The following is a 13,500-nucleotide window of genomic DNA, read 5'->3' on the forward strand; positions in this document are numbered from 1 at the left end:
GTGGTATTACTTTAGTTGCATAGACTCTTGTTTAGAAGTACCGATCGTGATCGGTACTTTTAATATTTTTAATATAAAAATATATAAAACAAAATAATGATATCAATATATTTATATCAATAATATAAAAACTTGTAAACGCTTATATATTCTTTTAAAAATATTGGGCACCTTATTTATCATGGGCCCTCAACTATCGCACCCAGACGAAGCCCAAGACCAACCTTTATTACATTTATAATAATCAAATTAAAATATTATATAAAAAATAGCCATGATAAAAATTATTTCGTTAACATTCTAGATTTACTAAAATCAAATTAATGTTTTTATAGAAGGTAACCCAGGAGAAGACATATTAGTAATACTAGCGAAAACATACTGGTTATTGAATATGTGTATTTATATCTTTATTAAATTAAAAAATATATAATTTTATGATTTTTGTGAATAATTAATAAAAAACAATATACTTAATATATATGTATATTTTTGTAAAATAGTATTAAATAATTATATATTCGTTATTTAAAAAAAAGTTATTTATCTATTTTAAAATAATAATTATATAAAATTTATTCAATTATTTATTCTATTAAATAAACAAATAAATTATTTTTAATTTATTATAAAGTAAAAAAAAATCAATTAAAATAAATATAAATAATTTTTATAATTTTGTAGACAATTTTTTATTTATTTTGTAAATATTTTTTTTGTATGAGTAGTTATTTTAATTTTAAAAACAATTACTCAAAAATAAAACGATAAGAATTTATATCCACCAAAATGATAAATCCCTTATAAATAAAGATAACTTGTATGTTTTTTTTTTTTATTGTATTATAAAAGTACCCACAATAGAGTCCACATATAATTTTATTATCCGAGTTTGCTCACACACGGACTAAGAACTCTCTCCAACATGGTTGTTTCTTACTGTACCTCCATAGGTTCTTCTCTCCATTATGACTGTTTTTTACTATATTTCCATAGGTCATCATCATACAAAATGTGAAAATATTTTTTTATCATCCCCAAATAATAGCTTCTGGATTATGTAATCCAGATATGTATTTGAAAAATGACTTCCGAATTACATAATTCAAAAATTAATTATACATTTGAAAAAGGCTTATCGATTATGTAATCTGGAAGCTAATTATGAATTTGAAAAAAAGACTTCATGAATACATAATCCAAAATATCCAAAATATTACATAGAGGTATTTTTTAAAATACAAAAATTTATGGAGGTGAGAGAAAAATATATGGAGGTGCAGGAAGAACAGTCCTCCGACATTTGCCCTTCTTTAAAACATCAATTTTATTACGCCCACACTGGGCAAACAATTCCTTCAGTGTTGCATACCATTTTTACTTTATGTATTTCTTAGCTCATTTTAACTTTTAAATAGACACACACACGCATTGTTTTGGTACTAGCTGAGTTACCTGTAAGAAAACTGGGGAAGAGCTTGTAAAGATAAAATAATACTAATAATTCATAACAACAACAGTCCACTGTATATAAATATATGAATGATGGAACCAAAAGCAGCACAAATAAGTGTAGCAGCAAAAAATTGAGAAGAAGAATGAATGTCCATTCCGTAAATAAACTATTTTACTCAATTGAATCATAGGTTCCTAAGGAGGGAAAAACACAAGAAAATACAATAAAATGACTGAATAGTGGAGTGAGGAGATAGTACAAAAGATAGGTCGAACATATATAGGAGATAGGAGGCTCCCAAGGCTAAAATGCCACCTTAATTAAACAGCATAGATACCCAAAACATGAGGAGGAAAGAAATCCCGCTGAATGTCACTTTGCCTGCTCCTCCTTTGTCACCTCCAGTAGTGGCTGCAAGCCCAAAATTTAATGTTTATGAAGGAACAAAATAAATTGTACGGTACAAACTGCAATTTTCAACTACTTCCAAATTTATTATAGATGAGTGCCTCACAAGTTTATTTGACAAATAATCGTTTTGTGGTTACTATTTTTTGTCCAACGGAAGGTTCTGCCAAGATACCCCGTGAAAGATAGTGGGTGAGAAAAACGAGAAAACGAAATTGCATATTTACGCTTTATGGGTGGTTGAGACTTAAATTCAAGCTGATTAATACCTATTGCATTAAGTTAATCTCAGTTCCCTCTTGCAATATCTTTGAGATTTGCCATTTCATTTTAAAAGTTATTTGTCATAATGGATACGTCGAATGGAATGAGAAGGGAGAAAATGTTGTATTAAAAAAAGTGAGAGAAGCGGTAGGTAGGTAGACAAGAATACGCGTCATTTAGGCCATTTCCAAATTCATATTTGACTTTTTCATTTAATTAAATTTTAATCATATTTATCAATTCAATATGAACACTTACCAAATTATTTTACTAAATTCTAAACTAAACTGATCATAATTTTAATTTAATGAAAGTTTACTATGAAATTTAACCGCAAAAAATTCTTCGAAAATTATTAAAATAAAATAACAAATTTATCTGGAAAATAATAAAACATATGTCTGTCAGATTATCGGAAATGTATATTCATGAAGGTGATGAAAGTCTATAAAATGAATAGTGTATCAGATGTTGAAAGACGTTTTTACCTGGGGGTGCGCTTGAACCTGGAGATGGAGCTGAAAATTTGCAAGTAAAAAGAACAGAACAAAATTAGTACCACAGTGCTAGAATAAACCCTAATCAATGCACTCATGCTAAAAGACACTCAATAATACCCATCAAAATCAGAAACGCTATGAACAGAAACTTTGGACAGAGTACAAAAATACCCAGCAACCTTTTTTCCCTTCTAATCTAATAATAATACATTAATAGATCTAAAAGAACGATTCAATTTGTTCAAAAAAATTGTAGGATTATTGGAAGTGAGTAATATTTAAACGCAGACAAGAAAGGGAAAATTGAAGTGGAGAGTAAAACTGAGGAGGCAGAAGAAAGTAAATCAATAACGAAATCATAGGCATGAGAGTGAATTGAATTTTTTGAACGGAGTGGCAAAATAGGCATAGAAAAAAAGGATATACGTACCACCGTTGTTGCAGCTGGTGAGATCACTAGTGACGCCGCAGCGGCGACTGAGAGCGAGAGCGTCATCGATAGATATATTGAAAGTTTGAAGCAGGCCAGGGGTGTAGAAAAGGTTGCAGAGGCAAGCGAGCTCGTTTTCGACGGTTCGTTTGAGTGGGTCGCAGCAAGAACTGGGTGGGGTACTGGTGCTGGAATTCAAGTAGTCCATGCATGGAATCAGTTCTTGGGCGCAAGTGGCGCTAGTTCCAGATTGCGCCTCTGCCAAACTCATCGTCAAGGCCAAAACCACCACCAACGACATCAAACATTTGCACCCTCCCATTTTTTCTTGTCTTTTTTCCCACTCCAACGATTGATCCTGTCTGTGGGAAAGCTTGATTTCAGTGTCTGTGGACTATGGATCTCCTTTGCCCTCTCTGTATTTTACCGTTCGGTTCCTTTTGGGGTTCGTTTTGTTAGGTGAGAGGTGAGAGGTGCGGTTCTTTTCCAGCTTTATAGATCCTGTTGTTGCCTCGCTGGCACGATGATGTACGCTATGATGAAATTCATGGTAAAATTGAAATGTCTACGGTGATGTGAGAAATTATTGGTGGTATGAATTACCCATACTTTATGTCCATGTACGCGTCGCTTCATCCTATCATTATAAAAAGGAGTAAGGATATTTAAATATTTTCAGGGTAGTGTTGATTAAAACACTTTCAAACGATATTATTTTATGACGTTTGAATACACTTTGTAGATTATGTAATTTATTTTAATCTCTTTTGCTTTTTAAATAATAGGTCATTAATACATCAATACATAATAATGTTAGCAAGTGCTTTATAAATAAATGATGCAATAAATAAGCAAAGGTTAAAAATATATAAATGTTTCTCATCAAAATACGCGCTCTGAACACAAACTTTGGATAGGTATAATTGTAATAGATATAAAAATGTTACGTCATCAAAAGATTAAAATGAAAATAATATTAAATTAAAATTTAATATATATTTGTATGCATATTAAATATTAATATAAGATATATTTGTTTTCAACTTTTAGAATGTTTATTTTATTTTTAGTTCAAAACGGTTGCAGAGTTATGCATAGTCGTTTAAAATAGTTTTTAGTTGAGAATTTGTATATGATACATTTTTCAACCTAGGTTTAAATCATTATTAACATAAAAACTTTAAAACTGAGATCTTATACGAATATTTGTTGCAACAATTTTCATTATTTAAACTCTATAATAGATATGTAGAGTTTTATAGATACATTATATGTTTTGCATTTTTTATTATTAAACATATTTTTTTTATCATACAACATTATTGCGTATTGAGAATGGGAATTTGAGAACTATAAACATCAAACCATTTTTTTTATTGATAAAATCAATAATAAAAAATTATTTATATGAAGAAAAATGTTTCCAAATTATCTTTAAAAGGAGAGATAGAATTTATATAAACTTGTACTAGGATCAAGACATGTATTTGTAACATCTTACAGAATATTATATATAAAGTTAGTAAAGTTGGATATAAACTCTAAATCTTAAATTCTCAATATTGAACAAACAATTTATCGGTGCTAAACTCAAATATTACTAGTTAAGACAAAATATGATTTTATAAAGTTGTGAACTTAAAATTGTATTTATTCGGCTTGATTAAAATTGTAGTGCCATTGATATTATTTTTTTGAATGATATTTTTTTTATTAAATTTATTTACATTTTTTTCGATTGATATGGAAAATATATTTTTTTAACTAAAGTGAGATATGTTTATTTATATTAATCAAAAAAATTATTTGTTAACATTAATAATATTTGTTTAACAATATCAAACACATTTTTTTAATTAATGTCAATTGAATTATTTTTTCAATTACTATGGTGGGATTTTTTTTTTAACAAGTAAGTTGAGAATTTTTTTTCAACCAATATTAGTAAGATTTTTTTTTATTGATGTCAATGAGACATTTTATCAATTAATATAATTATTTTTTTTGGCAGAAGTTATTTTTCAGCTAACATTATTTGGAATATTTTTCATCTGAAGCATGCTAGTTTTATTTTTTCCTCAACATTAACTATTGTTTTCTTGGTCAATGTTAACATAATTTTTTTTTCATGTTATATATAATTTTTGCTTTATTTTTTAGTTATGTTGGTAGGGATTGGTTTTCAATCAACTTTACCAATGCCAACTTTTTTTGAAGTTGATTATTTTTTTATAATATCGAATGAGGAAACTTTCAGACAGCCTTGATTAGAATTATTTTGGCCAATTTTAAATTTAATGAGTGATTTTTGGCCAGATCAATTACAAAGTAACTAAAGAATATTAATAAACTATGTCAAATAAATAATCTCAATCAATGTAAATTGAAATAATTGTGATATACATCCACTTAAAACAATATTATTATTTTTTATTAACATTGATAGAAAAGAATCTTCAAACTTTGAAAAAAAAACCTTGATCGACATTTATTGAAAAAAAAAATCATGGTTAAATATTGTTTAATATCAAGATAAGTTTTTATATTTAGTAGTATGGAAATGCTTTTTCGAAAAAATAAAATAAGTTCAATAAATTTAAATTATTTTATTTACATAGAATATTTGAAAAAATAAAATGTAATTCAAATTTTTAAAAAGTATAATCCAAACACATGTTAAAGGTAGAGGAATGTAGTGATAAAAAAATAGTTGGAGTGACATAACCAAAAATGGAAGATGTTTGAAGCTGATAATGGTGATATGATATAGCGGAAATTGGTCCAAGTACGGTTAAACAGGAAACTTGTTATAGTCTTAGATTAGAGTCGTAACTTTTAGTTTTTTCTTTCTTTCTATATGCCTATTCAACAACTATAATTATCACATTGACCAATTGTAACTAAATAAAATAAGAAAAGATTCGAGAAGCCAAGAGACGCGGAAATGAAATTAAAAATGATAGAAATCCATATAAAAGGAATTCTTCCACATCAAGAGAGATAGTTAGAGGGGAGGTTTCATCACAAAACAGTCATGTTGGAAAGGTCTTATGCACAGCCACCTATTGCTTTCTTATTTTTCAAGATGAACAACGTTAATGAAATTTCGTAACAGTATCTTTGGTCATAACGTGGTTTTTTCAGTTCTGTGTGGCGAGAGGAACATTGCATCACATATAAACCAAAAAAATGAGAAAGTAGAAAAGTAAAAACAAAAATAGGACACAGAATAGGAAAGTAATAAGTGCAGTTTAGAAAATTATGACGTGAAATGGTGTGAACAAAGAGAAAAGAAAAGAATGAGGGAAGCGTTTGACATTGACTAAGCACGTATACCCATTAAACTGTAATCAGGTCGCAATCACTTAACGCGCAAACCTCTCTAGCGGCGGTCAACGGTCAACACCGAATGCTGTAACGGCGACACGCCACTAACTAGCGTCCAGCCGTCCAATTTCAACTCCCGTTCCAAAAAAATTCTACCAATTATTTTTTATTCAAATTTTCAAGGTTTCAATAAATTAATGATTTTTATAAATTATCTTCCTTTAACTTATTTTTAAATATACGAAATAAACACAAAAAAACATAATGAATAAGATGGGTAATATGTAGAAAATATGAGAACAAAAGCAAAAATATCATATTAGTGTTGAGTAGATTACTGGAAAGATTGTTATAAATATATTCTTGTCTTTATCACTTTGGTATCTAGAATAACATGGACTATTAAATATTATTATTATTATTATTTGTTTATTTTTTTATCAAAAAATTTATTATAATGTGTTAAAGATCTCAAATTAATTTATAATATATAATTAATGATTGTAAATCTTATTTTATAAAGTTAAATTAAATTTAAAATATACTTTTTTTAACATAATATTAAAATTATTTTAAGGTGAAAATAAAATAAATGACTGTGTGTTAAAGGAGTATCCAAATCCAAGTTAGAGAAGGATAACACAAAAACAAAGAAATTGTGGTTTTATTATTATAAACTAGCCAATACTTCACATGCTTAAATAGTTAGTAAATTCGTATATAATTTTTTTATTATATCTTATAAATATATAATCGAGTATACATAATTTTAATAGTGATAAGGACTATTAGCCTAAATATTATCTTAATATAAACCTTTTTGTTGCCGCATAGGTGCTTTTTCATTACTTTGATTTTGACTGAATCAAATGACTTAATTTTGTAATAAATATTTTAGATATTTTTTTTCTGGACCAAGCTCATATATTTTATTAATTTTTATTTTATTTTATTAATTTAAATTATTATTATATTATTATAAATAGTGTTAAATGTATGTTTTTTTGGTCAAATAAACTTTTTTCTTATGAAAAAGATATGTTCTTGTATTTTTCATAGGCTACAACACTTCACATGCAAACGTTAATTCCACCATGTGCAGTCACACCCTATGAAAACCATCAATTACAATGGAACAAAAGTAGTGTCCCGAGATGCATTACTTTCACACAGGAGAGGTTGGAATTACATAGATGCTTATTTAAAAAATAAAGAATGAGCTTAAAATTGTACTTGGAAAAAGTTAGTAGAATGGAGTTAGAGTCACATAATCGTCTCTCAACTACCTTGTACGCAAAATTAAGACCATCTAAAATAGAAAAGTAATAACTGGTTTTTGCAAAGACCCAAATGAAACAAAGCACTTCCTAAATTTTTAAAATTAAGAACTTTAAACATGCTTAGTAAGAAAAGAAAAAATAACTTTGGTATGCTAATCATATAAGTGTCAAAAAATCTAAATGTGGTTAACAAAGGTAAATAAAAAAATATTAAGGAGTAAACTTGGAGTTTAACTCAATCTTGTAAAACCAACTTATAAAGTGAAGTTCACACCCATTTATATATTATAAAATGTTTTTATTTCTAGTCGATGTGAGATCTTCAACATACTCCCTTACACTGAGATCCTCAATTTATGCATGAGACTATAATTTATGGGTGGTCCGAGAGCAAATGACACGATATGATGAAAACCCGTTCAACCTCGAAACATTCGGCTAAGAAGATTGGAAGCAGGAAAAGGATCTCAGAAGACTCTAATCTCAGGGACAGTTGAATTGATAATGAAATGCTGTACAAATTGGTAGCTCATTTGTCTTCAAATTCTCATTCTCAAGTTTGCACTTCTATTAGTGTTTTGTTTGAATCTTCTTAGAAGTTGGTCACACTTCTTTTAAGCCTCTACCTCTCCTCTTCATTTCATCTTCTCCACACTTCAATTCAACCACTTTCAAGTCCATTTTTCCGCAACATACAAAACTACAACAAAGAAGAAGCCAAAACAAGCTAGTTTTGCATCACGATAAGCCCGACAAACTTTCGATATGATAGACTCTAAATAACTCTGATACCATATTAGGAAATAGACTTTAAACCTAACTCGACCTTATAAAAGCTTATAATGAATCTGATTGGGTTTCTTGTCCCAAGACAAGAAAGTCAGTCACCGATGTCTCCATATATTTCGGGAAGTCTCTTATCTCCTAGAAATCCAAAAAACAACAAACTATCTCCAGAAGATCTTTTGGCAGAGTACAAAGAAATGACTACTACTACCCATGAAATACAATGACTCACCTATCTCCTTCAAGAGCTTAACATTTCATTCACTCAATAGTCATCCAATACTGTGATAATCAGTCAACCATATAGATTGCATCCAGTCAAATTTTTTCATGAATGCACAAAGCACATTAAGATTGATTGTTATCTAGTTCGAGAAAAGCTTAATATTTGGTTGATCAAACTACTCCCCTTCTCCTCCTCCATGCAGACTGCTGACATCTTCACCAAGCTTCTACCTTCTTCTTCAATCAAAATTGGGATTGAAAAATATCTATTCCTAACTTGAGGGAGTGATAAATGATTTTATGTTTGAGCCTTTTTCGTTTTGCACCACTTTGCTTTTTGGACTGCTTGTTTTGGCCCATTTTTTCCTTTACGTTTCTGCTTTTAATATCCTTAATTTCCCAATAAACTTACTTCTTCAACAATACAATTTTACACATTTTCTCTCTCGTTTCTCTTTCTCTTTCTCCATTTATCTATGTGCATTTCTTGCTTAGGGTTTTTATGATTCTTGCTTGCTCCTTATTTTCTTAATTCTTTCTTCTTCATTTCACCTTCGCAAAATAGTTGGCAATACTAAAGATTATCTCTATCCTAAATCCTACATCGACTATAGATTAAAATATTTTATACTATATAAATAACTGCAGACCTCACCTTATAAACTAATTTTATAAGGTTAAATTAGGTTTAAAATTTACTCTAAATACATAATAAATATATAAGATAAGAAAACTATGAAAATAGTAAATCTCTTACCTTATAGACATTATAGACAGTAAAATCTTAATGAATTTGGTCATAACTCTGATCATAGTATTATGTTCTTTTACACGTGACTTTGATGCATTGCTTGTTTTAGGTGACGTTGGATTTATGGAAGCAATATTTGTTGATGTTTGTTTTAGCTGATCAACGATGATATACTAAGGAAGAGAAAAGAAGTAAATTAATTGAATATAATTGACATAATAAAAAAGATGAAATAATAAAAAAGACAATTGACATTTACAATATTACTTTATTATCCTTATTTTATAACACAATACACAAAAAGTTCAAATATTTGTGCACGCTTGGTTCCTCTACCACCAAAGCGAATATATAGAGAAAACTACTGTTAACATTAAATTTCTTCTAGGTATTTAAAATTTGTTATTAATAAAAAAAAATTATAAATGAAAAAAAAAATTATTTTCTTAAAAAAATCATCATCAAAAAGTAAAAAAAAAAAAAAGTGTTGAAAAATAAATAAATAATAAAAATAATAATTCCATATTACTTTTTACACCCCGCATCCTTTTCTCACACTCCTTTATTTTTCTTATTTCTGTTTTTACCACCTCAGCCCACTTTCAACTTCTTCTGTTCACACTCCCTCTCATACTTCACGCATCCCGTAACCCACCTTGTTTTCTTTACTCTTCATACCCCTCTCGCTCACATTTTGCACCCCTTGCACCCACTTGCCCCCTCTCACAAATCCATTTGCTCACTCAAACCCAGTCACTCACTGGATATACACACTCACACTTTTATAAGAAAAAGTAATATTAATAAATTAATTTGTAATATCTTGCTACTTGTGAAAGTATTTTTCGCGATAATATAGAGAAATTTATTGAAGTTTTCTCTGCATTTCTTGAAGTTCAGACTACTCTGGTTGCTGAGTTTGTGGTACATGCTATGGAGGAAGTTCAAAAGATGGGTCTTACTAATGTCTGGATGGAATGTGATTCTGTTTTGGTTTGTGTTGTGTTTATTACTAGAACCAATGTTAATTAAATGTTTTGTAATCGATGAAATATTTGTCTTAATTAGTGTTGGAAAACCAGGTTTAGGGTTACTCATATTTTTCGTGAAGGAAATGTGTGTGCTGATAAGTTGACTAATATAGAATTTGTTCATAGAAAATCTTTTCATTGGTATAATAAGCTACCATCTTGTCTGTTCTTAGAATCTTTTATGAATATATATAGTTTACCCATGTATAGTTTTGGTTAACATATGAGTTTTGGGTCTAGTATCTCCATATTTTTGTATTTTGTTTAATAATATTTTTTTTAATGTGATGACAAATAATTATTGTTACTTGAGGTGTAATCATAACTGAGATGTCAAGTTGCATAGTGATGTCTAACATAAAAGTTTTTATTTTAAAAAATTAATTTGTAATATTAATTAATTTTATTTCTTTAAAAAATATTTATAATAAATATCAGACATTAATATAAAAAATTAGAAGTTATTGTTTAAATAAACATTTTCACCAATTCGGGCTGGTTTTGTACTTGTTTAATAGGTTATTGTCATATTCACACGGATTCGGTGCCAAAAAAAAAAAAAAACACGGAATCGGAAATTTTCCATTCTGTATAAAGTTAAACCAATTCATCCAGTCCGATTTTAATAATAATATGGTCAAACACCAAAGATGGAACTTAAATTGCATTCATTTTCCTTTTTCTTTTAAAATATGATTTATTGTATTGCTTGATGTAATTGTGCAGCAATTGGCGCAAACGCACCATTGAAGAAATTATTATTTTTCTTCTTCTTAAAAGTGCTTATAGAAAAAAATAAAATATTTATATATATATATAAGATTTATTCACAGTAATTTGATATTTGTACCTACTAATTAAAGATTGAAGTTAGATATTCAATTTAGACAGAAATACGATTAAAGATTATTAATTTTAGTCTCTAATGACAGATGAAGAAGAAGAAAAAATAGTTTAATTAATACTAAATAAGTAGCCCCTGCTGGTAATAAAAAAACAATATAAGTAGAGCTAAAGTCTAAAATTGGGCAATGTACCCAACTTTAACTAAATTTGAATTCACAAAATTCCTAGTTTTTTTTTCTCAGACCACTTTGGTGTGTATCCTTTTGTTACAGTCTTTTAGTTTGAAAAAGAATATATATATATATATAACCATATCGTGTTGAAAATGCAAAATGAAATAACCACATGTGTTTTCTTTTATTCTTTTCACATCTTAATCTTGAAAGTTTCTTCTCTCTCCCAAACTAATTTTTCAATTTATCTTGCATTTGTTTTATAAGGATCTTGCGCATTGGAATGCAATTTATTTTTCAAAAACCAGAGTTGAGAAATGGAAAATAAAACCTAATATATACTTTAAATCACTCACCAGATAAAAGAGACGTGAAAATTAATACCCATATAAAAGATTAAATTATTGCATTGAAAAAAAAATTAAAATATCAAATTTGTTTATCTTTCTCTTTATATATTCTTTATCTTACTTTTTTACGTAGGACTTTCACTTTTCTTTCAATTTCTTAACATTTATTTGTTTAATTTTCTCTATTTTAGATATCTTTATCTGCTTATGATTGTCTCAGAGAATTTTACTGATTATGTTTTTATCAGAGAGCCAAGTGTACGTATGAAGTACGAAAAAGAGTGACGATATTATATATTTGTTCCCCTTCTCTTGAGTATCTTAGGATGTGATAAAATAGGGAATACGATAACTCAAAATTGTATAAAGAATAATTATGTAATTAAATTATATAAAAAATATTAAAATAATAATATTAAAAAGTTATAATATAGTTGTATAGAAAATGTGAATTGTGAATATATTATTATCCTAAAATAGCATTTGATTCAACAGAAAATGTAGATATAAATATTGTTAAAAATTATCACACATCATTCAGTATTTAAAAATATATTTAGACTTAACATATTAGTTCATTTAATAAGTACAAATAAAATAATCATAGGTTACTATTATTTTTTTAAAAAAAATACTATAATAGTGAGTCATTATTAAATATTTAAGTTAAAAACTATAGGAAATTTTTTATTGCTAAACAGGTAATTTTATAAAATAAAATAAAAATAATTTGTCAGCAACCGAAAGAATGATTGAAAATTTTATTTCCCCTAAAGTTGTTTTAAATATTCAAGTGTCAATACATAATTATCAAACCAAAATACTAACATGTAAGCTAAGTTAACATATTATAATATAGTTAAATTTAGAAGTAATATAAAAAATATTTTTATATTCACAATTTTGTCATCACATAATTTATTATCACAGATTAGAATCGTCATAAATCATCATAAAATATAAAATATGATTTTTCATTAGTGACTTCTCTGCATACCAAGCACATTTTCTACCTTATAAAAAATAGAGAGAAATGAATAAAATCATTCCATCACTCCATGATTATCCGAAAAACAATATCTAGTACTTAGTATTTGATAATAACAATTAATTTATGATCAAAATATACCTAAATATAAACTTATTCCACAATGTTGATTCCAAATGATAACTTCCGTATAATTATGAGTTCCAACCATTATAATTGTGCATACAGTACATTGTCATATCATAGCTACGAAATAGTCACAAATTTATTCCTTCATCATTCATGCAAAAAATAGTGAATTTGTTGTAATATATTTTCTCAAGTGATATAGATATAATGAAATATCAACTATTTTGTTATTTGCTTGAAATTTTATAAAGGTGATCTAATTTATATTGCGCACAATAAAAAAATATTAAATGATGTTCAAATCAATCACACAGAATCATTTTTATGATTTGTAATGCAATGATCATAACTAAACAAGATTGTTTATTTAACGACATTATACAATTGTTTTACATTTTCAGAAAGTAGTAATTATTTATCTCTCTGTCACTCTCTTCTTATTTATATTTTTCAATCTTAATTTTTTTCATTAATTTTACGTTTTATAAATGTAATTTGTCTGAGAATAATCCCTATGATTATTTTGGTCATGATAGAATGAAAACATGATGAACAC

General features: G+C 27.5%; 1 protein-coding gene across 1 annotated transcript; it reads right to left on the minus strand.

The window, feature by feature from the left end:
• Window positions 1-1,586: 1,586 nt before the first annotated feature.
• On the minus strand, window positions 1,587-3,697 carry LOC137808034 (Bifunctional inhibitor/lipid-transfer protein/seed storage 2S albumin superfamily protein). Its single transcript, XM_068608930.1, has 3 exons — window positions 3,059-3,697; window positions 2,617-2,646; window positions 1,587-1,867 (listed from the first exon to the last, which is right to left on the minus strand). The coding sequence occupies exons 1-3, from the start codon at window positions 3,378-3,380 to the stop codon at window positions 1,773-1,775; spliced, it is 447 nt and encodes a 148-aa protein (XP_068465031.1). The 5' UTR covers window positions 3,381-3,697; the 3' UTR covers window positions 1,587-1,772.
• Window positions 3,698-13,500: the final 9,803 nt, after the last annotated feature.

Source organism: Phaseolus vulgaris, chromosome 3 (assembly GCF_051622355.1).
Source record: "Phaseolus vulgaris cultivar YP4 chromosome 3, ASM5162235v1, whole genome shotgun sequence".
Lineage (NCBI taxonomy): Eukaryota > Viridiplantae > Streptophyta > Magnoliopsida > Fabales > Fabaceae > Phaseolus > Phaseolus vulgaris.

What these genes read in the sequence shown, in the direction of transcription:
- LOC137808034 (XM_068608930.1), bottom strand. Translation starts at nt 3,380, where the DNA reads ATGGGAGGGTGCAAATGTTTGATGTCGTTGGTGGTGGTTTTGGCCTTG. An exon ending in CACCAGCTGCAACAACGGTG is followed by an intron (nt 2,647 to 3,058) that starts GTACGTATATCC and finishes GCAAATTTTCAG; the next exon opens with CTCCATCTCCAGGTTCAAGC. An exon ending in AGGTTCAAGCGCACCCCCAG is followed by an intron (nt 1,868 to 2,616) that starts GTAAAAACGTCT and finishes TTGGGCTTGCAG; the next exon opens with CCACTACTGGAGGTGACAAA.